The sequence below is a fragment of the Elephas maximus genome, chromosome 14, assembly GCF_024166365.1.
Source record: "Elephas maximus indicus isolate mEleMax1 chromosome 14, mEleMax1 primary haplotype, whole genome shotgun sequence".
Classification (NCBI taxonomy): domain Eukaryota; kingdom Metazoa; phylum Chordata; class Mammalia; order Proboscidea; family Elephantidae; genus Elephas; species Elephas maximus.
The window spans coordinates 89,603,904-89,631,429 of record NC_064832.1 but is presented as its reverse complement, the minus strand read 5'-3'; the positions used below and the strand labels follow the sequence as shown (position 1 = coordinate 89,631,429).

General features: G+C 40.6%; 1 protein-coding gene across 1 annotated transcript in view; it reads left to right on the top strand.

Annotated features, from left to right (window-relative positions):
• Positions 1-27,526, top strand: part of ABCC4 (ATP binding cassette subfamily C member 4) — a 324,633-nt gene that overhangs the window by 220,977 nt on the left and 76,130 nt on the right. Inside the window, exon 21 of the mRNA XM_049853454.1 lies at positions 23,090-23,240. Within this exon, the coding sequence (XP_049709411.1) occupies positions 23,090-23,240 (151 nt within the window). The remainder of the gene's footprint in view (positions 1-23,089; positions 23,241-27,526) is intronic.

Sequence of the window (27,526 nt, the reverse complement as noted above, 5' to 3'; positions counted from 1 at the left end):
GTCCAAGGAGTGGTTTAAATTTTGAAATTTAGTGTTTTCAGATCTCTGTCCCCTGTTTGTGCTCACCTCCTCCCTTGGTGGTCCCGTCAGCTTCTGCCTCAGCATCTCAGGATTTGATAGCAGGCCACCTTGCTCCATGCTGTGCTGCAGGGGGGCCTCCCTGGGCTTTGACTTGGCTTAGGAGTACCCCCCTGCAGTTCCCTATACAGCAGTGCTGGTACCCAGGTATATTCATCACACACCACCAGCCCAGTGTAGGGGCTGCAGTCCTGGAAATCTGACGGTGCCTCATGACCCGATCTGTTCTGTGAGACTTTAGGGTTTTCAGGAGAATTATAGATGAAGTTAGTGAAACCGCAACATTGCTGATATCATAGCTTTATACATATTTGAAAGGAGTCCTGATGGCACAACGGTTAAGTGCTCAGTTGCTAACTGAAAGGTTGGTAGTTCTAACCCGTCCAGTGCCTCTGCTGGAGAAAAACCTGGCGGTCTGCGCCTGTAAAGATTACAGCCTAGAAAACCACATGGGACAGTTTTACTCTATCTCATGGGGTGGCTGTGAGTTGAAACTGACTCAACGGCACCTACTAACACCACCACCACACTTTTGAGTCCCTAGGTGGTGTAAGTGGTTAACTCTCTGTTGTTAACCAAAAAGTTGGAGGTTCAAGTCCACCCAGAGGTGCCTTGGAAGAAAAGCCTGCAGCATACTTCCAAAAAATCAACACTGAAAACCCTCTGGAGCACAGTTCTATCCTGACACACATGAAGTCACTGTGAGTCAGAGCTGACTAGACAGCAACTTTTAAAAAATTTTTAGTACACATTTGAATGAAGCTGAAATACACTGACTCCAGACTTGGCTCTGGTCCTCTAGAGGTAAATGCTAGCTTTTACCTAGTTTTTAATTCCCTCACCAGTAAATGCTTCGGATAGGATGAAGAAGTGAGCAACTGCTCTTGTTGTTTAGTTCATTTTCTCCTGTTGGCCGGACTGCATGGTGTTCTCCATTCGCTTGGTAAAATAAGTGAGCGGGCCACTTCTGGAATGCCCACACCTTCTAGTCTAATCCTTGGCCTTGTTATGCTTTCCCAGAGTCATTTGTGACTCTTCCAAAACCTGTCCCTGCCACTTGTTTGTGGCATTGTAATTTCATAATGGCAACGCTTACTGTCTCAACTGATAAAATAAGAATGCCAATTGCAAGAGTTGGTGGTGTGACAAGCTGAATGCTTTGGAAAGACTTACCAAAGGCATCACTTAAAATTTTTTTTTTTTTGCTAGTGGATTAGGTGTGAGTGAGACAATAAGTGGGTGCGGGGTGGGGAGAATTATAAAAATATAGGAGGATTTTGTTTTCAGAGCTTCACAAGTGTCTTAGAAGTCATAGAGGATGCATCACGGATGTGATTTATATACGAAAGACGCTAAGAAACTCCAACATCAGACTTGTACATGTTTTTAAGTTAGAATAAAAGTGTAAGGTTTTATATCATTTATTTCTGTGCTGGCAAAAACTGCCAGTTCAGGTAGCAGAAGCTGTTTTCTGTATCCTTGCCTGGGGATGTTGGGGAAGGCTTCTGGGTGATTCCAGAAACACGTGCAGAGAGGAGGCATATATTGCCGGAAGCCCAGGAGAACGTAGGATGTTTGCGGGGGGACATCATAGTGTAGAACAACTGGGTTGTGAAATTGGAGATAAGGCGTCCAAGGAGATGATCACAAGGAGACCTGTGTCTCAAGCGAAAGAGTTTAGATTTGGAGTGTTAAATAGAAGGATACAGAGAAGAAGAAGAGTCCACTAGAAAAGTTGGTGATGCGCCAACATAGGAAAGATAGGAAGAAGCACCAGTTTGGGACAGCCAGGCAAGGATGCCAGGTGTGGCTGATGATAACCCTTGATTGTGAATAATGGGTTCATGCTGCGGGTTAACCTATCTGGTTGGGCTCATTGTCGATCCTAAGACCATATCTCACCAGAGGGCAATCATGTGTTTGCAAACCATCACAGATATTTGCTGGACCGAGTTTGACAGCTGTAAGGTATGACATGTACTCAGATTGCCATCGCTGGCGGAAGTGGAGCTGTCCTCAATTCCAAAGGAGGCAGGAAGGCAATTTGACAAATGGGTTTATTTAACCTGTTTAGTATGGTTCTACCTCGTTATCGAAGAACCCTGAAAATTGTTTTTGCCAGTGTTCTTGGTTCTCTTGGAAAATCTGGTTCATGTTTTGAAAGATTGAGTGTGTGATTATAAATGTGATCATATATTAACAGTATCATTTATAGTATACTTAATTTTAAAGCAGAAACCCTGGTGGCCTAGTGGTTAAGAGCTATGGCTGCTAACTAAAAGGTTGACAGTTCGAACCAGGCGCTCCTTGGAAACAGTATGTGGCAGTTCTGCTGTGTCCTGTAGGGTCGCTATGAGCCAAATTGACTTGATGGCAGTGGGTTTTTTGTTTTTTGTTTTTTAAGTATAGTGTAGTGGTGACGTGTAGGAGCCTTGGAATCTCCCTTTCTAAGTTTGAATCTCAGCTCTACTACTTCACTGTGTCTGTCCTCACAAAGCCAGACTCTAAAATGGAGAAAATAAAACCTACTTTGTAAAAGATGTTGTGAGGATAAAATGAAATAAGTTTTATAAAATTCTTAGCACAGTGTCTAACTACTAAATAATGGGTAGTTATTTTAAAAACGAGGAGTCCTGATGGTGCTAACTGAAAGGTCAGAGTTTCGAACCCATCAAGCAGCTCTGTGGGAGAAAGATGTAACAGTCTCCTTCCCTAAAGATTACAGCCTTGGAAACCCTATGGGGCAGCTCTACACTGCCCTATAGGGTCACTATGAGTCAGAATCTGCTTGACGGCAATGGGTTTATTTTAAAAATATTACATATGTTTTTAAGTGGGAGAGATAGTCTGTGAATGGAATTTTGTTGCATTAAGGTAATTATCAAAGACAATTACCAGGCCCATGAATACCACCCCACAAGAGTATATCACAGATACTATAGGTTTGTTATCCCTGCAGATTTTAATATTTTCCCACTTAGAAGTACAATCTCGAAAATCAGTTGTTTTAAAAAATAGACCATCAAGCCCTAAATATCCTAAGTATCTCATTTGAATATAATTCTCATGATATACCTGAAACTTGCAAGGTCACAGGTCACATTGCATGAGAAGTCCCAATTGTCTAGAATTCTCGTAACTTAAATCGCTGCTTCCAAGAAGTCTTCCTAATAGCAAAACAAATGAAAAGTGAAGATTAGACTGAGAAGTTGGATTCAGACATATCCATTATGTATTTATTTTTATTCGGGGGGGTGGGGGGAGGACTCCTCAGCGTGTGAACTTGCCCACAGCCGCCCTCAGCAAAGCACCATAATTTATTGAGGAAAACTGAATTGCAAAACCTTTCTTCCCCATACTCCTCATTCCATCCCCCGCCCCCCCCAAAAATCAGCAGCTTGACTGAGCTTCAATAACTGACTTTTCATATCCTTTCATTGAACACAAAGGGCTAATCCTGAGGCTACTTGAGCCACCAGTGCGGGCGGTGGTGGGGACCACCCCTCAATGTGTCACTCCCTGCTCACCACACACAAAACACATTGACTGCAGCTTTATGAAGCGAAAATGCCCCAGAAAGAGAAAATGCGAAGGAGGGGTCCTCAGTCATTTCTTTCGGGGGGCGGGGTTGTGGGGGGAGGAGAAAAAGCTGCGATATCTGGATATTGAGAACAAAGCCAGCCTAAGACTTGAGTATAATGGACTTGGGTCACTTGCTTTTATAGAAGCGAAAGAGTGTACTGTCTTTACTTGTGTGGGTACCACTGACCCTTGCATTTCGTTGTGTGGAGACGTCAGGGAAAGGGTGTAGAAGGCATTCCAGTGCCTTTCACTTCGCACTGACTTTGTCATTTTGAGATTGCTGGGGTTTGTTGATCCCTTCCCCTGCTCCCACCTTCCCGCCCTCATTGGACAAAAGAGGTTGTTAGTGAGGTTGCCTTGCCCTCATTGGAAAGATCTCTGTTTTACGGATCCTTTCAGAGTAAACTCATCCATTTGAACTGGGTCATGATGTTTTCAGTGCTTTTAAAACCGACACAGCAACGTTTTAGTCAGGGAGTTAGCAAGGATAGAATATTCTGTGAAAATGCCAGCCCCAGAGATATTGAATTGTGCAAACTGCAAAGTTAAAGTGGATTTCCTTGTTAAGAGAAAGGGGACTTGAGGATATGGGTTCCTGGAATTATTTACAAACACTTGACCCTTGGCTTCTGCGATCAGGGTGATAGAATTCTTACAGGCTCACTCCTGTGATTCCTCTTCCTCTTTTTTTAATGGAAGATGAGAAGGGTGGGTTTTTGCCAGCATGACAGCACATTTCTAAAGCAGCACCATCGCTGACCATCAGTGTGGTGACGGTTAATCCCAGGACCCTCCCTGGCCTCCCAGGCTGGCAACCAGTGTTCCAATTTGTCCTCCCCAGTGTGTGTGCTCCAATGATAATGTTTGTACTTTCACAAGAAGCTAATTAAGACTTAAGGGAGGCGGGGGAAGGATCTCATTTTTATCAAGTCCAGTGGTATTCTGCAAACATAAAATGTCACATCATGGCGTTATTGGATGAAGTCCATGGCAAAACAATAGTAGCCATTCACAGTTCTTTCTTTCCTTGCCATTTTCCTAGCATCTTTAGTGATGACAAAATGGGCAGTTGTTTTCTTGATAAGAGGAACAAGAATGCGACAGGGCAAGGAAAGTGCTGCAGTTTTAGTAAAATCTTATAGTTGCAATATATCTATACCCTTAAATCTGATGTGGACCGTGATTGATTATAGTCTGTGCTGCCCTAGTGGCACTGTGGTTAAAGAGCTCGGCTGCTAACCGAAACGTCTATGGTTTGAACCCACCAGTGTTCCACAGGATCTGCTTCCGTGAAGATTACCAGTGAGTCGATCCTGACTTCTAGCGAACCAGTAGGACAGGGTAGAGCTGCTCCAGAGGGTTCCAGAGGCTGTCTTATGGAGCCCTGGTGGCAGAGAGGTTAAGATCTTTGGCTGCTAATCAAAAGGGCTGCAGTTCAAATCGACAGACTGCTTCTTGGAAGTCCCATGGGGCAGTTCTCCTCTGTTCTGTAGGGTCAGTATGAGTCAGAGTCGACTTGACGACAGCGGGTTTGGTTATGCTGTCTTACGGTTGTCTTCTGCTCGTGAGTTTTATGATTCACTTGTTTCTTGCAGCCTTTTCTCTGGGTTCATTGATGTAGTGTTCTCAGATTGTCTTCTGTATAGACTCAGAAAGCAGATAGTAGAGCTTTGACATCACAGCAGGGGGCCAGCACCCTAGGGAGATATATCAGATATCATTCAGGAGCCATTTTCCCCCCTGTGGCACACAGCCTGGTTACTGTTAGGCCTCACGTGTTGTCCCCATTGTACATGTGCATTTTACGCCTTGACTATACCTGACTGAGCATGACCGGAGGAATAGGACTGGAACCCAGGTGTCATAAGTTTTTAACCCATCAGTGTTTTTACTGAGGTATGCTTTACATACAATGAACTTTTTTTTTTTTTTTCAGTTTGACGAGTTTTGACAATTGTGTACACTGCTGTAACCACCACCCCATACAAGACATAGAGCATTTCCATTACCTGAGAAAGTCCCTCTGGCCCGTTTCCAGTCAATTCGCACCCCATTCCCTATACTTCCCCTATTTCTGTAAACATAGATTAGTTTTCCTATTCTTGAACTTCATATAAATGAAATCAATATAGTACATATTTTTCTGTCTGGCTTCCTTTGCTCAACATGTTTTTGAGACTTTTCCATGTTATTACATGTTTCAGTGATTCCTTTTTTTTTTTTTTTTGCTGAATGATATTCCACGGTATGAAGATACTACAGTTTGTTCATTCTGGTTGATGGACGTTTGGGATGTTGCCAGGTTTTGGAAATGAACATTCTTGTACATGTGTTTATGTGGACATATGTTTTCATTTCTCTTGGGTAAAATACTTAAGAGTGGAATTGCTGGATCATGGGATAGGTGTATGTTTACTGAAAAACAAAACAAAACAACGATAATCACGATATTTTTCAAAATGGTTGTACCATTTTACACGCCCACCAGCATATTTAGGAGTTTCAGGTGCTCCGCATTTGGGTTTCCTATAGCCCGTTGCCTTCAAGTCAATTCCGACTCATAGTGACAGTACAGGACAGAGTAGAACTGCCCCACAGGGTTTCCAAAGAGTGGCTAATGGATTCGAACTGCTGACCCTTATGTTAGCAGCTAAGTTCTTAACTGCGCCACTAGGGCTCCTTAGCCTTTCTAGTGGATGTGTGAATGGTATTTCATTGTGGTTTTAATTTGCATTTTCCTGATGGCCAGTGATGTCGAGCTCCTTTCTGTGCTTGCTTGTTTTAGATATCTGCTTTTGTTGAAGTATCGCTTTAGATCTCTTGCTGATTTTTTAAATTTGATTTTCTTATCTTTTTAATGTTGATTTATAGTAATTTTTATGTTTTTAACTCTAATTCCTTATATATGTTTAATAATAGTCCTTTGTGATTATTTTCTTTCAGTCTTTAGCCTGCCTTTTCATTTTCTTAATGGTGTCTTTTGGAGAGCATGTTTTAATTATGAAGTCCAATTTTTATCAATTGTTTTTTCTTTTGTAGTTTGTGGGTTTTTATGTATGTGTGTGTGTCCTAAGAAATCTTTGCCATGGAACGTGAAGATATTTTCCTGTTGTTTTTCTTTTCCTTTTGTCATACCTTTTTAAAAATTGATACATTTTATATTAATTTTGTGTCTATAGCATGAATTAGTGGTTGAGTTCCCCCTTCCCCCAGTTTTTTCTAGCAACGTCTGTTAAAAATGCCTTTGTACATTGAATTGACTTGTCACCTTGGTTAACTATCAGTTGACTGTATGTGAGTGAGTCTGCACTGATGCACTTTATTTTGATTCATTAATCTGTCCATATAACAATAACATACTGTCTTGGCTATTGTACATTTTATTAAGTTTTTATTTTCTTATTTTTTAATTTATTTTTATTGTGATTTAAGGGAAAGTTTACAAATCAAGGCAGCCTCTCTTACAAAATCTTATGCACACCTTGCTATGTGCTCATCCCCTAATGAGACAGCACACTCCTCTCCACCCTGTATTCCTGTGTCCATTCAGCCACCTTCTGTCCCCCTCTGCCTTCTTATCTACCCTCTAGACGGAAGCTGCCCACATAGTCTCATGTCTACATGAGCCAAGAAGCTCACTTCTCACCGGTATCCTTTTCTGTCTTATAGTCCAGTCCAATCCATGTCTGAAGAGTTGGCTTTGGGAATGATTCCTGTCTTGGGCTAACAGAAGGTCTGGGGACCATGACCTCCGGGGTCCTTCTAGTCTCAGTCAGATCATTAAGTCTGGTCTTTTTTATGAGCATTTGAGGTCTGCATCCCAATGTTGTCCTGCTCCATCAGGGATTCTCTGTTGTATACCCTTTCAGGGCAGTTATCGGTTATAGCCGGGCAGCACTTAGTTCTTCTGGTCTCAGGCTGATGTAATCTATGATTTATGTGGTCCTTTTTGTCCTTTGGGCTCATAATTACCTTGTGTCTTTGGTGTTCTTCATTGTCCTTTGTTCCAGGTAGGTTGAAACCAATTGGTGCATTTTAGATGGCAGCGTGCCAGCATTTAAAACCCTAGGTGCCACTCACCAAAGTGGGGTGCAGAATGTTTTCTTAATAGATTTTATTATGCCAGTTGACCTAGATGTCCTCTGAAACCATGGTCCCCAATCCCCCTGCCGCTGCTCCTCTGATCTTCAAAGCATTCAGTTTATCCAGGAAACTTCTTTGCTTTTGGTTTAGTACATTTGTGCTGACCTCTCTTGTACTGTGTGTTGTCTTTCTCTTCACCTAAAATAGTTCCTCTCTACTATCTAATTAGTGAATACCCCTCCCTCCCTCCCTCCCTCCCTCTCTCCCTCCCCACTCTTGTAACATAAAGAATATTTTCTTCTCTGTTTAAACTATTTCTTGCGTTCTTATAATAGTGGTCGCATACAATATTTGTCCTTTTGCAACTAAATTTCACTCAGCATAATTCCTTCCAGATTCCTCCATGTTATGAAATGTTTCGTGGATTCATTGTTGTTCTTTATTGAAGTGTAGTATTCCATTGTGTGAATATACCATAATTAGTTTATCCATTCATCTGTTGGTGAGCACCTTGGTTGCATCCATCTTTTTACCGTTGTAAACAGCGCTGCAATGAACATGGGTGTGCATATATCTGTTCGTGTAAAGGCTCATATTTCTCTAGGATATATTCCAAGGAGTGGGATTGCTGAATCGTATGTTAGTTCTATTTCTAGCTTTTTAAGGAAGCACCAAATCAATTTCCAAAGTGGTTGTACCATTTTACATTCCCACCAGCAGTGTGTAAGTGTTCCAGTCTCTCTACAACCTCTTCGACGTTTATTATTTTGTGTTTTTTGGATTAATGCCAGCCTTGTTGGAGTGAGATGGAATTTCATTATAGTTTTGATTTGCCTTTTTTTAATGGCTAATAATTGTGAGCATTTCCTCATGTATCTGTTAGCTGCCTGAATGTCTTCTTTAGTGAACTGCCTGTTCATATCCTTTGCCTATTTTTTAATTGGATTAATTGTCTTTTTGTTGTGGAGTTTTTGCGGTATCATATAGATTTTAGAGATCAGACACTGATCGGAAATGTCACAGCTAAAAACTTGTTCCCAGTCTCTAGGTGGTCTTTTTACTCTTTAGGTAAAGACTTTGGATGAGCATAGGTGTTTGATTTTTAGGAGCTCCCAGTTACCTAGTTTCTCTTCTGGTGTTTGTACATTGTTAGTCATGTTTTGTATACTGTTTAAGCCATGTATTAGGGCTCCTAGCATTGCCCCTATTTTTTCTTCCATGATCCTTACCATTTTAGATTTTATATTTAGGTCTTTGGTCCATTTTGAGTTAGTTTTTGTGCATGGTGTGAGATATTGGTCTTGTTTTATTTTTTTACAGATGAATATCCAGTTACGCCAGCACCATTTGTTAAAGAGACGGTCTTTTCCCCGTTGAATTGACTTTGGGCCATTGTCAAATACCATCTGCTCATATTTGGAAACCCTGGTGGCATAGTGATTAAGAGCTAGGGCTGCTAACCAAAAGGTCGGCAGTTTGAACCCACCAGGCGCTCCTTGGAAACCCTGTGGGGCAGTTCTACTCTGTCCTGTAGGGTCACTACGAGTCAGAATTGACTCTTAGGCAGTGGGTTTTTTTTTTTTTTAAATACGTGGATGGATTTATGTCTGGATTCTCAATTCTGTTCCCTTGGTCTATGTATCTGTTGTTGTACCAGTTCCAGGCTATTTTGACTACTGTGGCAGTATAATAGGTTCTAAAATCAGGTACTGCGAGGCCTCCCACTTTGTTCTTTTTCAGTAATGCTTTACTTATCTAGGGCCTCTTTCCCTTCCATATGAAATTGGTGATTCGTTTCTCCATTAAAATGTCATTGGAATTTGGATCAGAATTGCATTGTATCTATAGATCAGTTTTGGTAGAATAGACATTTTTACAATCCTGAGTCTTCATATCCATGAGCATGGTATGTTTTTCCACTTATGCAGGTCTCTTTTGGTTTCTTGCAGTAGTGTCTTGTAGTTTTCTTTATATAGGTCTTTTACATCTCTGGTAAGATTTATTCCAAAGTATTTTATCTTCTTGGGGGCTACTGTAAATGGTATTGATTCGGTATTTCCTCTTCAGTGTTCTCTCTGTTGGTGTAGAGGAATCCAACTGATTTATGTATGTTTACCTTGTATCCTGACACTCTTTTCTATTAGTTTCAGTAGTTTTCTTGAGAAATCTTTAGGGTTTTCTGTGTTTAAGAAAATGTCATCTGCAAATAGAGACACTTTTACTTCTTCCTTACCAATCTGGATGTCCTTTATTTTTTTATCTAGCCTAATTGCTCTGGCTAGGACCTCCAGCACAATGTTGAATAAGAGTGGTGATAAGGGGCATCCTTGTCTGGTTCCCGTTCTCAAGGGGAATGCTTTCAGACTCTCTCCATTTAGAATGATGTTGGCTGTTGGCTTTGTATAAATACCGTTTATTATGCTGAGGAATTTTCCTCCCCTTCCTATTTTGCTGAGAGTTTTTATCATGAGTGGGTGTTGGACTTTCATCAAATGCCTTTTCTGCATCAATTGGTAAGATCATGTGGTTCTTTTGTTTTATTTATATGATGGATTACGTTGATTGTTTTCTAATATTGAACCATCCCTGCATACCTGTTATGCATCCCTCTTGGTCATGGTGAATTATTTTTTTTGATACGTTGTTGAATTCTGTTGGCTAGAATTTTGAGGATTTTTGCATCTGAGTTCATGATGGAGATAGGTCTATAATTTTCTTTTTTTGTGATGTCTTTACCTGGTTTTGGTATCAGGGATATGCTGGCTTCATAGAATGAGTTTGGGAGTATTCCATCCTTCTCTATGCTCTGAAATATCTTTAGTAGTAGTGGTGTTAACTCTTTGAAAGTTTGATAGAACTCTCCAGTGAAGCTGTCAGTGCCAGGGCTTTTTTTTTTGTTGGGAGTTTTTAACTACCTTTTCAGTCTCTTCTTTTGTTAAGGGTTAGTTTAGTTGTTCTATCTCTGTTTATGTTAATTTAGGTAGGTAGTGTGTTTCTAGAAATTCATCCATTTCTTCTAGGTTTTCAAATTGGTTAGAGTACAATTTTTTTTTTTGGTAGCAATCTGATGCGTTTAATTTCAGTTGGATCTGTTGTGATATTGCCCATCTCTTTTCTCATTTATGTTACTTGCTTCCTTTCCTGTTTTTCTTTTGTCAGTTTGGTTAATGGTTTATCAAATTTGTTAATTTTTTGAAAGAACCAGCTTTTGGTCTTGTTAACTCTTTCAGTTGTTTTTCTGTCCTGTATTTCATTTAATTCTGCCCTAATTTTTATTATTTGCTTTCTTCTGGTGCCTGAGGGTTTCTTTGTTGCTCTCTATTTGTTCAAGTTGTAGGAATAATTCTTTGATTTTGGCCCTTTCATCTTTTTGTATGTGTGCATTTATTGATGTAAAGTGACCTCTGAGTACTGCTTTAGCTGTGTCCCAAAGGTTCTGATAGGAAGTGTTTTCCTTCTCATTGGATCCTATGTATTTCTTTATTCCATCCTTACTCTCTTCTATAACCTAGTCTTTTTTGAGCAGGGTATTTCTCAGTTTCCAAGTGTTTCATTTCTTTTCCCTGCTTTTTCTGTTACTGATTTCTACTTTTATGGCCTCATGGTCAGAGAAGATGTTTTGTAATATTTCGATGTTTTGGATCCTGTTAAGGCTTCTTTTATGACCTAATACATGTTCTATTCTAGAGAATGTTCCATGTGCACTGGAAAAGAAAGTATACTCGGCTGCTTGCTGTTGAGTGGAGTGTTCTGTATATGTTTGTGAGGTCAGGTTGTTTGATTGTGGCATTTAGATCTTCCGTGTCTTTATTGAGCTTCTTTCTGGATGTTCTGTCCTTCACCAAAAGTGGTGTGTTGAGGCTTCCTGCTATTATTGTGGAGCTATCTATCTCACTTTTCAATGCTGTTAGAGTTTGTTTTATGTACCTTGAAGCCCTGTCATTGAGTGTATAAATATTTAATATGGTTCTATCCTCCTGGTATATTGTCCCTTTAAGCATTATATAGTGTGTTAGTCATCCAGTGCTGCCATAACAGAAATACCAGAAGTGGATGGCTTTAACAAAGAGAAATTTATTTTCTCACAGTCTAGTAGGTTATAAGTCCAAATTCAGGGTGTCGGCTCCAGGGGAAGGCTTTCTGTCTGTGTCAGCTCTGGAGGAAGATTCCTTGTCCTCTAACATTCCCTGGCCGAGAAGCTTCTCAGGCACAGAGACCTTGGGACCAACAGATGCTCTCTGTTCCCGGTGCTGCTCTCTTGGTGGTATAAGGTCCCCAGCTCTCTGCTTGCTTCTCTTTCCGTTTATCTCTTGAGAGATAAAAGGTGATACAGGCCACACCCCAGGGAAACTCCCTTTACCTTGGATCACGGAGGTGTTACAATCCCACCCTTAACCTCTCAACATAAAATTACAGTCACAAAATGCCGGACAGCCACAGAATACTGGGAATCATGGCCTAACCAAGTTGATATACATATTTTGGGGGGGACATAATTCAATCTATGACATATAGTGTCCTTCCTTACTTTTGTGGTGGATTTTACTTTAAAGTCTGTGTTGTCAGAAATTATTGTCACTCTTGCTTTTTTCGATTGCTGTTTGCTTGATATATTTTTTTTCCCATCCCTTGACTTTTTGTTTGTGTCTTCAAGTCTAAGATTTGTCTCTTACAGGCAGCATATAGGTAGATCATGTTTTTTTTTTTTTTTTTTTTTTTTATCCATTCTGCCACTCTCTGTCTCTTTATTGGTGCTTTTAGTCCATTTACATTCAGCGTTAAGTATTACAGGTATGAGTTTGGTGCTGTCATTTTGATGTCTTTTTTGTGTGGTGTTGACAGTGTTTTTTCCCCCAAGTAATTTTTTATGTTGAGTGGTTTATCTGTATGTATTGTCTTTTCCTCTTATTCGTTGTTAATTTTTTTTTCTGAGTATTTTTTTCTTGTATTTTGTTTTGATGAATAGGATTGTTAGTCTCCTTTGTGGTTACCTTAATATTTACCCCTATTTTTCTAAGTTTAAACCTAAGTTTTATTTCTTTATATAGCCTTGTCTTCCTCTCCATATGAAAGATCTGACTATATTTTTTAGTCCCTCTTTATTGTTTTAATGTTGTCATCTTTTACATTAATGACATCACTGTTTCCCTGTTTTGAGTATTTTTTGGTCTTGATTTATTTTTATGATTTTCCTACCTGGGTTGACATCTGGGTGCTCTGTCCTGTGCTCTAGTCTTGGGTTGATATCTGATATTATTGATTTTCTAATTAGAGAACTCCTTTTAGTATTTCTTGTAGTTTTGGTTTGGTTTTTACGAATTCTCTAAACTTCTGTTTATCTGGAAATGTCCTAATTTTGCCTTCATACTTGAGAGACAGTTTTACTGGATATATGATTCTTGGCTGGCAATTTTTTTTCCTCAATGCTTTATATAAGTCATCCCATTGCCTTCTTGCCTACATGGTTTCTGTGGAGTAGTCCAAGCATATTTTTATTGACTCTTCTTTGTAGGTGACTTTTCACTTAGAGCCGCTCTTAAAATTCTCTTTTTTCTTTGGTTTTGGCAAGTTTGATTATACTATGTCTTGGTGACTTTCTTTTGAGATCTACATTTTATTAAGTCTTGGAACCCAGTAGAGTAAGTCTTCTAACTTTGTACTTGGTCAGGATTGATTTGGTCATTCTAGACCTTTTAGATTTCTGTTTGTGAACTTAAAAAAAAAAAAAAAAAGCTGCTGAGATTTTATTAGTATTGGCTTTCAGCTATTAATTTATTTGGGAGGGCTATTCATCCTAACAATATTGAATCTTTCAACTATAAATATGGTATATCTCTCTACTCATTTAAGTTTTTTCAGAAATGTTTTATAATTTTCAATGTAGAGAAGTTATGTTCCTTTGGTTAGATTTATTCCTAAGTATTTGATTTTTTAAATTCTATTTATATATGATCGGTTTTTAATGCCATTTTCCAATTGCTCATTGCTAGTAAATAGAAATACAGTTGATTTTTATATATTGACCCTGTATCATCAAACTTGCTAAATTCACTTTTCATGGAATTTTTGGTATATTCCATAGAATTGACTACATACACAATTGTGTCTGCTGTGAATAAAGAAATAGTTTTATTTCTTTGCAACATTTATTTCATTTCTTTACATTTCTTGACTTTCCTGAGTAGGGCTTCCCAGTACAATGTTGAATACAGCTGACAAGAGTAGCCATCCTTTCCCCGTTAGGGGAAGAACTTCCAGTGTTTTGCCACTGAGTATGGTGTTAACTGCAGTGTTTTTCAATAGAGATCTGTTACCAGAGTGAGGAAATTTCTTTTGATTCTTAATTTGTTGAGAGTTTTCCTCTTTTTATCAAGAATAAATGTTGAATTTTGACAGGTTTTTTTTTTTTTTTTTTTTGCATCTCTAGAGATAATCATATGATTTTTTCTCCTTTACGCTATTAATGCGGTGAATTACATTTGTTGATCGGTGCGTGTTAAATTGACGTTATGTTTCTAGGGTAAACTCCACTCATCATTATGGAGTATCCTTTATTTTAAGTGTATTGCTGGATTCAGTTTGTTGAGATTTTCTCAAGACTTTTTGTACTTTTTTTTCCTGAGGGATATTAGTCTGTAATTTGCTTTCTTCTAATGTTTTGTCAGCTTTTGGTATCAGGGATATGTTGACCTCATAAAAAGATGTGGGAAATATTTCCTCTTCTATTTTCTGAATGATAATGAAAAAAATTTGTAAGATTGTTATTATTTCTTCCTTAAATGTTTAGTAGAATTTACCAATAAAACTATCTAAAGGCCTAGATTTTTTTTTAATGGGAAAGTTTTTGATTACACATTGAATTTCTTTTATACATAAAGGGCATTCTGGATTTTGTATTTCTTTCTCTGTCAGTGGAAACCCTGGTGGTGTAGTGGTTAAGTGCTACGGCCGTTAACCATGAGGTCAGCAGTTCAAATCTGCCAGGCACTCCTTGGAAACTCTGCAGGGCAGTTCTACTCTATCCTATAGGGTCGCTATGAGTTGGAATCGACTTGATGGCAATGGGTTTGATTTTTTTTTTTTTTTTGGTTTCTCTGTCAATTATTGTAAACTGTGTTCTTCAATACATTTGTGTATATCAGCTTCACTGAAGAATTTATTGTATAAAATGGTAGGAGTAGCAGCATCAGAACCTGTCTGACTTCAGGGATGTAATGACCAGGATCAGCTCAAAGCTGATTCTCATGATATGGAGGTCCGACATATCTCCACTCTCCAACCTTTTTACCGTCTTTGAAATCAGCAGACCACCTTGCTGCACTCTCTACTTCTCTGCATCAGTGTTGATAGGGGCTTATTAATTTTATTAGTGTTTTCAGAGAACCAAGCTTTGGATTTATTGATTTACACCTTGGAAGTTAGTTTTTTATTTCATTAATTTCTACTTTTATTTCCATTCTTCTATATACTTTAGTTTTATCAGCCATTATTTTACTATCTTTTCAAGATGGATATTTAGGCCATTAATTTTTAGCTATTTTTTAAAGTGTGTGTGTGTGTTTAAAGTTGTAAATTTACCCCTAAGCACAGCTTTAGTTGTAACCTTCAACTTTCAGTATTACTAGTTTTCATTTCACAATGCTTTTTAATTCTATTATCAACCAGAGTTGACCTTTGAACTCCCTGAGACATGCAAGATGCCATATTAGTACGTAACTTAGACCTGCTAACTTAATACTGATGCTGAAAAGAAATTATTTAGGAGCTTACCTTTAAGAGCCGTACATATTTTCCCTTCTCTTCATCCTGTAGTTGAAGGGTAGAGTATGCTCTGATAGGAATATTTTATTCCTTACTTACATTTGGAGCTTTGTATGACCTGTTCAGAATTTTTGTGCTTCCAGGATAATCCCGTTTTAGCCAGCAGCACAGTCTATATGATAGTCATTTCATTTAGAGATAATTTTTTTTTTATCTCATATGTTTCCAAAACAAATAGCAGAAGAATTTTACCTACACCCACATCAGTAAACAGCTTACTGATGGGGAAAAAAAAAAAAAAACCCACCTAGGCATCAACTTTTTCTCTCTAACTCAGAAGAAAATCTTTTTGTGTTTTCTTGCCAAGAAGTGAATCTTGCCTTGTTTATTGCCCTTAAGTCATATCTTCTGCAAAATCAATAGTTCAAGGCAATCTGGAAGATTTGTACTTATCACAACTTGGAACCAGGTTGTGAAACCTCTGAATGACAGCAGAATTAAAAGCTTTCAAGTTCCTTGGAGGTGTTAATAATATTAGGGATCCTGATTTTATTTTTAATACTGTAAACAAATAGTAAAGATACCATCTTCTGATTGAGTGGCCTTAATGATTAAATACGTATTTCACTTTGTGCCTAATACAAATCTAGAGAGCAGATGAGCAATAGAATGAGCCGGAATTAATGGATGACGTATTTATTTCATACAATAAGAATACACTTTCATGTCTGTTTATAGAAAACATGCTCTTTGGCACAAGTGTCACGAAGACTAGCAGGAGCAGAATCCCATGGAATTGAGCTTTAAGAACATTGTAGGTAGATACCAGGAATTGCTATAGGAATATACGCCATTTGGTAGTTCAGTGCCAAGCAAGCAAACAGGTGCTTATATTTAAAACTATACTTGTGAAAAAAGTGTGTTAAAATCTATAACATTAGAATGCAATATTTAATTCTAGAGGAAGAAGCTTTCTGGGGAAAACGTTTACATTTTTACCACTATTCAAATACAGGTGTTGAACCTGTGAAATATTCAACCTGATTTTGTATCCAGAGGTTATATGTATTTATTAAAGTTAAATGTGGCTCTTCCTTTTTTGTTGTTCAGTGCATTTTAATTCTGGGCTTAGGACTCAAACGACAAAAAAATTTCTTGCCACAATTTTTTTTTCTTCTGATTTCAACAGTGATTTAAGTCAACACGTCGGCGTGTTCTGTTGGCAAGCATTTAATGATAGTCTTCTTATGCTCACCCCTGCTGTGTGAGCTGGAGGTCTCAGACTTGTAACATCATGGGAGAGGCCAGATACAACCATTGGAAACCCAACAAAATTTATAAAATGCAGAGAAGGTGTAAATATATGTAAAATAGGGATGTATCTGTCAGGGTTCTCCAGAAAAACAGAACCAATAGGATAAATATTTAGAGAGGGAGGTGGGGGGAAGATATAAGAGAGAGGAGAGAATTATTTTAAGGAATTGGCTCCCATGATTCTGGAGTCTGGCAAATCCAAAATCCATAGGGCAGACCAGAAGCTGGAAACTCTGGTAGGAGTTGACACTGTAGTTTTGAATCTGATATTGGTAGGGCAGGCTGGAGACACAGCCAGGATTTTTGTGTTAAAGTCTTGAGACACAATTCCTTCTTCTCCAGGAAATCTCAGTTTTTACTCTTAAGGCCTTCAACCTATTGGATGAGGCCCACCCACATTATCAAGGGTGACCTCCTTTACTTAAAGTCTACTGACTAAGTCTTAACCACATTTACAAAATTCCTTTACAGCAACAGCTAGACTAGTGTTTAACCAAACAACTGGGCACCATAGCCTAGCCAAATTTACACATAAAATAACCATCATATGGGAATATTTAAGTATTACTGATTAAATCTTTCTCAAATATGAGTCTAATGTGTATGTGGAATGTAGCATCATACAGAGGTTAAAAGATAGTCTTGGGTTCAAAACTGACTCTGAATTACATGAATTTGGGCAAGTTACTTCAACTCTCTGAGCCTCAGTTTCCTCCTTTGTAAATAGAAGTGATGATACCTCCTACTTAGATTTGATGTGACAGTTAAATAAGGCATGTGAAATACTTGAGAGGTTGGCCATGTGACAGGCTTCATAGAACATTATCTATTACTGGCATTTGAGAGAATGGAAGCAATCGTACCTTTCTTTGATTGTCAGTGAGATGTAGAGAATTCAGGAATTTATTCAGTATTATGGAGAAATTTGCCATATGGACTAGTCATAAAGATCAGATGTAGGAGGAGCTAGGTGGACCATGTCATGAGTGTGAAGGAAGAAGCTTGACCTCCTGAATAGTGGGATGGGATGCATCCAGTTTAGCCAGCACCTGTAAGAAGTTGTTCAGCTGTAGGCATGAAAGGAGAGCGCTAGACAGCCCTGTTTTCCTCCATTTGGGATTGGAATTTGCTCCTTCAAAATTCCATTCCTCTTCACTCTGGTTTTTGTGTTGACACTGTAGTAGGTACTGGGAGAAACGTTAAATGCATTTGGGTCATACTGTTCAGCCATAAAGAGAAATGAAGTCTTGATACATGCTATGAAATGGATGAACCTTGAAAACATTATATGGAGTGAAATAAGTTGGATACAAAAAAGACAAATACTGTATGACCCCGGAGCCCTCATGGCTCAGTGGTTAAGCATCCAGCTGCTAACCAAAAAGTCAGTGGTTCAAATCGACCAGCCGCTCCTTGGAAACCCTATGGGGCTGGTCTGCTTTGTCCTGTAGGGTCACTGTGAGTCAGAATTGACTCAACAGTAGTGGCTTTGGTTTTTATGACCCTACTTATCTGAAATACTTAAAGTAGGCAAATACATAGAGAAAAAAGTTTATTAGTGGTTAAGAGGGGCTGTGAAATGAGTTCTTGTTAAAGGGTACTGAGTTACCTTTACCCAAAAAACCAAACTCGTTGCCATCGAGTCAAGTCCAAGTCATAGTGACCCTACAGGACAGAGTAGAACTACCCCATAGAGTTCCCAAGGCTGTAAATCTTTACGAAAGCTGACTGCCACATCTTTCTCCCACGGAGCGGCTGGCGGTTCAAACTGCCAGCCTTTGGGTTAGCAGCTGAATGCTGAACACGGAGCCACCAGGGCTCTTTAGTTTCTGTTTAAACCCCAAAAAATAAAACCACACCCGTTGCCATAGAGTCGCTTCCCACTCATGGTGATCCTATAGGGCAGAGTAGAACCACCCCACAGTGTTTCCAAGGACCACCTGGTGGATTTGAACTGCCAACCTTTTAGTTAGCAACTGAGCTCTTAACAAGGGCACCACCAGGGCTCCAGTTTCTGTTTAGGGGGATGAAAAACATTTGAAAATGGAGAGCGGTGATGGTGTCCAACATAATGGAGGTAATTAACGTCACTGAACTGTACACTTTAAAAATAGCTAAAATGGTAAATGGTTTGTTGTAGATATTTTGTTTTTGTTAGTTGAGCCTTTGAGTCAGTTCTGACCCATGGCAACCACTTGTGTGCGACCTCTCAGAAGCAGATCACCAGGCCTGTCTTCCAAGGTGCCTCTGGGTGGTTTTGAACCGCCAACCTTTCGGCCAGCGATAGAGCACTTAACCGTTTGTACCACCCAGCGACTCCATATCCACATAACATATTTTACTACTCACACATAAATGTTAACACCAGGACAACTTCCAGCTTTAAAAAAATATGTATCATAAAAAAAGCACGTATCAGGATCCTACAACTTGATTCATAGGGGCTCCTGACCATGCTGTTACAGGTCAGGAAGACTTTCCTCCATGTTCCTCGGGATTTAGCGGCTCACTGTATTGGCCTGCCTGCCTCGGTGACACTTGGGTGCCCTGAGTATGAACTGCTCCTGACTTTCTCCATAACACACAGCACCTTCCTGGAGAACTTAGGACAGCCACTGTTCTCTGGAGCCTCACTTTCCTTATCTGTAAATGGAAATGACAGTTCTTACTTTCCCCCTTCACAGCATGGCTGTGAGGATCCTCTGAGAAAACCCATTTGGAAGAGCTCTGAAATGATAAGGGATGTCTCTGTAAGGTATTATTCGGCTAATCTTTCCCTCGGAGCCCTGCCTGGGAATGCTGCAGTGGGCGGCCCCTTGCAGGGCTGCAAGCCAAAGACTCCGAGGCTGGTGCTACGAGCTCCCAGCACAATCGGTGTTAACACAGGAATGCAAGTTAACTTGGCTGCCCAGCTCCCCCTTGGTCAAAATTGCTATCCACTGTGATTACTGTGTGCAATTATTATTCATGCCAGACTGTGAAATTCAGGCAAAAGTCCCTTCCTGTTGTTAGCTGCCATCCAGGCGGTCCTGACTCAAGGGGACCCCATACACAACAGAATGAAATGCTGCCTGGTCTTTGCCGTCCCCATGAGCGGCTGCAGATTGGACCGTTATACTCTCTAGGGTTTTCCCTGGCTGATTTTCAGATCACCAGGTCTTTCTTCCTAATTCATCTTAGCCTGGAAGCTCCACTGAAACCTGTCCAGCACCATGGCAACACACAAGCCTCCACTAACAGACAGGTGGTGGCTGCGCTTAAGGTGCATTGCCTGAAAATTGAACGCCTGCCTCCCACAAGGAAGGTGAGAACTGAACCACTAATTCCTAAGTTCCTTCTTTAAGAAGAAAATAAACCCAATACTGTCAAGTCGATTTCAACTCATATGACCCTATAGGACAGAGTAGAACTGCTCCATAGGATTTTCAAGGCTGTAAATGGTAAAGAGCTCAGCAGCTAACCAAAAGGATGGCAGTTGAAATCCACCAACCACTCCTTGAAAACTCTACGGGGCAGTTCTCCTCTGTCCTATAGGGTCACTATGAGTCGAAACCAAATCATTGGCACCTAACAACAACACAAATCTTTGAGGAAGCAAACTGCCTCATTGTTCTCCCGCAGAGTGGCTGGTGAGTTCGAATCGCCAACCTTTTGGTTAACAGCGAGCGCTTTAACCACTGTGCCACGAGGGCTCCTAGTCCCTTCTGAGAACCCTTTAAACAGGTTTAATGTATTCCTCCCTATATTTCCATAGCATTCTCTGCCTTGTGCTTAGAAGTTATGCTTTTCTCTCTTAGATGGTAAACGTCAGACTACTTGGACTGTGCCACATTAACCTGTGTGTCTCACCGTTCATTCCTACCCACAAAGCTAGCACTGCGTTTTCATAGCTGGTAGACACTAAGTGGTGAATTGCATTCATATCACCTGAAGTCATAGACCCTGATATCATACTTTTCTTGATAAGGATGAATACTTAAATCAGCATTATCCAGTGACTTGGACTGTTCTTCTCCGTGCTGTCTTACTACGCCATGTTAGTTTTCAGTTTGGGGCGCGTTCACAATTGTGAAAGCTAATACTTCTGTTAAGCGTCTTTAACGTTGTAATGCTATTTGTGAGCACAGGCCTTGGAAACAGATCGACTTGACTTCAAATCGTTGTTTCACCACCCTTTGCCTCTGAGCCTTTGGACAAGTTATTGAAGTTATCTGATATTCCGCATTTCTTCATGTGTAAAATTCGGGTAATCCTTGCCTCCAAGAGTGAGGTGGGGATTAAGTGTGTGTTCCTCGAACGGCTAGCACGGTGCCTTGCGTGGAGTAAATGCCTGATAAATGGTATCTGCCATTGTTATTATCATTAACCTGTTAATTAGAGCATTTTACATACTTATCCTAATATGCATCTAGGTGATAAAATTAAAAACTTTTAGGCAATGTGAGTTGTTTTCTTGTTATCAGAACTCTTCCTCACATTTCTAAGAAATATCAAAAAATGTATTGCATTTCTCTTTTCTGTCCTTTGTTCGGGCATGTGGATGAACTATGAAATTCCTTAATTAAGGGATGTCTAACCCAGACCCAAACCCAGTGCCATCGAGTCAATTCTGACTCACAGTGACCCTATAGGACAGAGTAGAACTGCCCTATAGAGTTTCCAAGGAGCGACTGGCGGATTCGAACTGCTGACCTCTTGGTTGTCTAGAGGGAAAAATTAAAGTCAAATAAAGAGGTTCAAATAAGTTATAAATTTTTCCTTAATGCAAAGTTGGCTGTATATTAGGGACAAGCTTAAGTATCGTAGCAGCTCCATGACTTATGCTGTGAAACCTTGAACAGTTAGTTTTCCTCTCCCCCTATCTTGATGTTCCTCATCTGTAAGATGGGAGAATAATTCTGCCACTTCTTAGGGCTGTTGTTGTTAGTTGCCGGGGAATCACCTTGACCTCCACGTGTGTCAGAGTAGAACTGTGCCCCATAGGGTTTTCACCTTGACCTCCACGTGTGTCAGAGTAGAACTGTGCCCCATAGGGTTGTCACCTTGACCTCCATGTGTTTCAGAGTAGAACCGTGCCCTAGAGAGTTTTCACCTTGACCTCCATGTGTGTCAGAGTAGAACCGTGCCCCAGAGTTTTCACCTTGACCCCCATGTGTGTCAGAGTAGAACCGTGCCCCAGAGTTTTCACCTTGACCTCCATGTGTGTCAGAGTAGAACCGTGCCCCAGAGTTTTCACCTTGACCTCCATGTGTGTCAGAGTAGAACCGTGCCCCAGAGTTTTCACCTTGACCTCCATGTGTGTCAGAGTAGAACCGTGCCCCAGAGGGTTTTCACCTTGACCTCCATGTGTTTCAGAGTAGAACCGTGCCCCAGAGTTTTCACCTTGACCTCCATGTGTGTCAGAGTAGAACCGTGCCCCAGAGTTTTCACCTTGACCTCCATGTGTTTCAGAGTAGAACCGTGCCCCAGAGTTTTCACCTTGACCTCCATGTGTGTCAGAGTAGAACCGTGCCCCAGAGTTTTCACCTTGACCTCCATGTGTGTCAGAGTAGAACCGTGCCCCAGAGGGTTTTCAAAGCTGTGACCTTTCAAAAACGGATCATCAGGCCTGTCTTCCAAGGCACCTTTGGGTGGGGTTTGAACCACCAACCTTATAGCTAGTAGTCAAACACTAGCTACTAAGATGTGGATTAAATTAGTTAATACATGTGAGGAATTCAGTATATGGCCAGATGCACAATCAACCCTCAGTAATATTACCTATGGGTAGAAAACCAAGAAAGAGGAACCCTCACTTTCAAAGGTCAAGATCAAATTTTTGTTCCTCGTCTTCTGCGCACAGAATTTGCATTTAACCACTTGTTCATCCCACATTTAACTAAGGCTCCGGGATTCTTCATCTATGATATCTGCTCCCTAATTTCTCTAGTAAATCTACGAAGTCATGATGGTTTGGGATTCAAGTGTCCTGCCTGCTCTAAGCCTCAGTTTTCCTATCTGTAAAATAGAGAGAATCATAGTACCTACCTCCTAGGGCTACTGACTGTATCAAAAGAGCTAATAACCTAGAACGGTGTTATCGTGGTGTTGGGTACCTAATAAACAGCAAATATTACCGTCATTAGGGCAGCCACCATTTTTTTTAACTTTTGGATAGAAAAGCATTCCCTACTCTTCCAACAGATCTATCCTAACAAAACAACATATGAAAGTGTGTTTTTGCAAGGAACCCTTGATAAGGAGACCTCTGTGTCTGTGTTTGTGATTTCAGACGTTCCTACAAGTGGTTGGTGTGGTAGCTGTGGCCATAGCAGTGATTCCTTGGGTTGCAATACCCTTGATTCCTCTTGCCATCATTTTCTTCGTCCTTCGGCGATACTTCTTAAAAACATCGAGAGATGTCAAACGCCTAGAATCTACAAGTGAGTATTAACGATCTCAGGTTGGCATAGCAAAGCTAGCTTCCACTCATGCCATTGTTAAGGAGACCGGTGGAATTCGGGAGACTCCATCTTCCAGAATTTCTCAGTAAGTTAATATTTGGCCATTGAATATTATGTCCACCATGGGTCAGTGTGGACCTCAGGGCAAATGAAACTTGTGGCTTGGCAGGCGCAGTGCTGCGGTTTAGCATGAGGCACCAGGGAAGGTCCTAAATGGAATAATGTCCCAGTAGAACATGAGCACCGTGAAGACAGGTCACTTATTTCCACAACACACTTCTTTACACAAAGAAGGTACTCTTAGTATTTTTCAGGAAATAAAATATTTGCTTATGTGGGAGCTAACATAGAAGAAACAGAACATAGGGAATTTTCCTGTCCCTTTCAATGTTGGAAATGTCAAGGAATGGAAATGATTAGGAAAAAGAAAGGAGGTGTCAAAAAATAACAGCCCTGTGTCAGAAGTAGTATGTTTCAAAACTATGTTACTGACCCGTACTCAGGGAACACAGCTAATAAATTGCAGTTGTTAAGTGTTATGAAAAGATAAAGCATTGTTGTGTTCAGTCTTGCTCTTTATCATCACCAGCATTTGGTTGTAATGCCACCCTGTTTGGGGTGTTTTTTTTCCTCCGGCTGTACGTTTAAGAAACCCAAAACCCACTGCCGTCAAGTTGATTCTGACTCATAGCAATCCTATAGAACAGAGTAGATCTGCCCCATAGGGTTTCTAAGGCTATAAATTTGTAAGAAAGCAGACTGCCACATCTTTCTCCCTTGGAGCTGCTGGTGGATTCAAACTGCTGACCTTTCCGTTCGCAGCTAAGTGCTTTAACTGCTGCACCACCAGGGCTCTTCGGGGTTCATGTAAGAGGACCCTGGAAACAATGCCCATGTCAGGACACAGGAAGAGGGGTCAGTTTATAATGCATTTAGTCTATGACTGTATTCAGCTTCCTAGTTTTGGAATAATGGGGAGAACATTTTATGATTGAACTCTCTGTTCTGCAGATAATCACAGAGGATGAAATAATTCAGAGCTCGCCTCATTAGAAATGCATGGGCTAACGTTTCACTCTTATTAAAAAGAAAGATGGTGAGGAGAGTAGAATTGTGAAACAAAGGCAGAAGGGTAATAGCAAAAAAGGAAAGGAAGAAATTGGCATCAGAAAACCTCAAGGATGGAAAGTTTACTGCAAATGAACACCATCTTAGCTTTCTGGAAGCCAGGCCAAGAAGAGAAACATAGCTAGTTTCATGGCTCTAAGCATCTATTAAGTGGAAAAATAGAGTTCATTGGGACAAAGGCGTTTATTTTTGTGGCATATATGTGCCTCTCTTAACAGTGAACTCTTAGGGGGCCTTTATCGTGTTTGCATAAGGGATAGCGGGCAACAGCTTTATGAAGGCTGTAGAAAACTTTTTCAGTCATCAGCAGAACCAGCTAAACCACTGTTGATGTCTAGTTCTGTGAATGCATTTCACTGGGGTGGAATCCCCATTTGGGTATGGCTCCTTAGAATCATAGAGCTGGAAGGAGGCAGAGGAGTAAGTGATTAGCATTACTGAGGGACTTCCCATTGTGTATATCACTGATCCCAACCAGTCTTTTGTGTATATAACAAGGCTTCAGGCATTTCGTGATTTGAGGATACTCCAGAAATGCAGTTATTCAACAGTCTTGTTCCAAAGGAGGTTTCAGGTATATTCTGTAAAAGCTTGTTCCAGAAGGGGCACCTTGACTTGGATTTTTGTCTGGGGCAAGGACTGCTTCCCATCCATAGGAAAGAGGAGAGAAGAGGACTGGCTATGGTTTTCTTAAGAAGCAATGAAGGATTTCCCCAGTGCATAAATAGCACTCCCTTGAAGCCCAGAACATTCTATAAAGCACGAGAAAACTTTGACTCAGAGATTCTGAGAACTTTGGCATAGCTCTTGTAGAATATTTGGGTTTTCCTGAACTCTGGTTGGCTGCAACAATGAATTAAATACAGATAGTCCCTTCCCAGTGCCTGCAGATAACCAAATGCACTGGCAGATTGATTAGAAATGTTTATTACTCATCTGGGTTGTGGGTCTGTACCAACAATGACAACTCTACCATTTTATCTAAGCAATAATTGACAGAAATGGATTTCTTGTGGCCACTACTGGAGTTACCCACAAAAAGAAGGGGCCTCGTTACCATTTAAGGAAGACATAAGTCTATTACATCCTTTTGCTTTGAAGGATTACTAAATTCCTGGGGTTTGTTTTCAGATCATACTGCCTGGCGTCCTCTGAAACCTTAGGCTGACATTTAAGCAGTCACACGACAAATCTGCAGTTGGCCGTGGTGGTTTTTCATTTCCGTGAAAGCAAGTGTAGCAAATGGTCAGTAGTAGAGAAATGCATAAAACTAGAATGGCATTTAGGTGCATTTCACCAGCCAACTCTGTTCAGTTGGCAATGCCTGGATTATGAAGCCATAACCAAACTCTGTCTCTAAGTGAGCAGTGATCTATTAGTAATGTTTGCCGTGGGCATTGGATAGGGGTGTGTTAACACACGGGCCACATGTTTTCAGACCATAGAGCTTAAAGCCTGCTCTTTTTAAAGAGTTCTTGTGCCAGATTCTCAGGGATTTTGTTCAGCTTAAGGTACATAATAAGATGTGCAGTAACGGATAACCCAAAAACCCACTGCCGTCAAGTCAATTCCAATTCATAGCAACCCTATAGGACAGAGTAGAACTGTTCCATAGAGTTCGTGGATTTGAACTGCCGACCTTTTCTAATTATTGGACATTAGCTAAGTGAGGTTTTGGTGTTTTCTAAATATAGATTAGAAAGTATGGAGAAAAATGCAGTCAGCAATACGTAGGAATCTTTGACCCCTGATTATTCTCCCTCTGAGACACCATGGCTATGGCTAAAAGCACAGGCCTGGGAATAAGACAGAGCTCGGTCTGATGCCCAGCTCTCCTACTTCCTTGAGTTAACCCTGAGCGGTGCTTGTAGTGCCTCAAGTCTGTTTACCCTCTCTGTCAAGGATATAAAAACACTTGTCCCCTGGGGTTGTTGTGAGGATTTCTTAAGTTGATATTTGTAAAGTGCTTCCTGAGCACTTCCAGAGGTGCTAGAACCTGAAACTGAGGGAATAAAAAACATAGTAATAACAAAAGATCTCACATGGCATTAACATTTGCAGCAAGGCTGTCAGATCAAGGTCTTTGTGTGTAGTTCCCTGTCCGACCCTTCCCAGAGACAATGTGCTGTCATTATGGGGTATGTCCCAAAGGGGCCTGGGATCGTGAAAACGCTGTTTTGTGTTCTAGGAAATGTTGGGTTATATTTGTCTGTAACTGCTGACCGATGTCACCAGTATTATATAAGCCTACTTCAGGATAGAGAGCAGGGGTGGTTCAGTGGTAGAATTCTCACCTTCCATGCAGGAGACCAGAGTTTGATTCCCGGCCACTGCGCCTCGTGTGCAGCCACCACCCATCTGTCGTTGGAGGCTTGTGTGTTGCCATGATGCTGAACAGGTTTCAGCAGAGCATCCAGACTGACGGACTAGGAAGAAAGGCCTGGCAGTCTACTTCCATGTAGATCGATCCCGTGTACGACAGAACACAACATTGCACAGTCCACTGCCAGGTTAGAGAAGCAAATGGTCTGTAATGTCTTCAGGCCCCAGCTCAAAATGTGTTACACAGAAGGGAATTAGTCTATTTTAATTCTGCAAAGGTGATGAAGTCAGTAAGGCCATGGTCAGATTCTGAAAGGGTAGTAGCAATGTAACATGCCACAGAGACCTCCAAACAATGCAGCAAGTTTCCAGCAGGGCAGTACGAAGACACATACCAGGCTCCTGGTGTGGAAGTCAAGACTATTCAAAGACATCGTGGCTAGAAAGGTTCGGGTCCCAGGGGCAATGCAATACCTAGGCACATCGCATTACCCATTGCTGTCGAGTTGACTCTGATTCGTGGCAACCATATAGGACAGAGTAGAACTGCCCCATGGGGTTTCCAAGGAGGGGCTGGTGGATTTGAACTGCTGACCTTACGGCTAGCAGCCGAACTCTTAACCACTGCATCAAAAAAGCTCCACCTGGGCACCTGGAGCCCCATAAGGAAACTTTCCTCAAGTGAATAAACAGACAAAGATTCCTCGGATCACAGGGAGATGACAAAATGTCAGTTCAACCTAATTATTGATCACAACTTGAGTTACTGGAATACAGTGATTTTATCCCTGCCCTCAAGAAAGTAGTAATGTCTG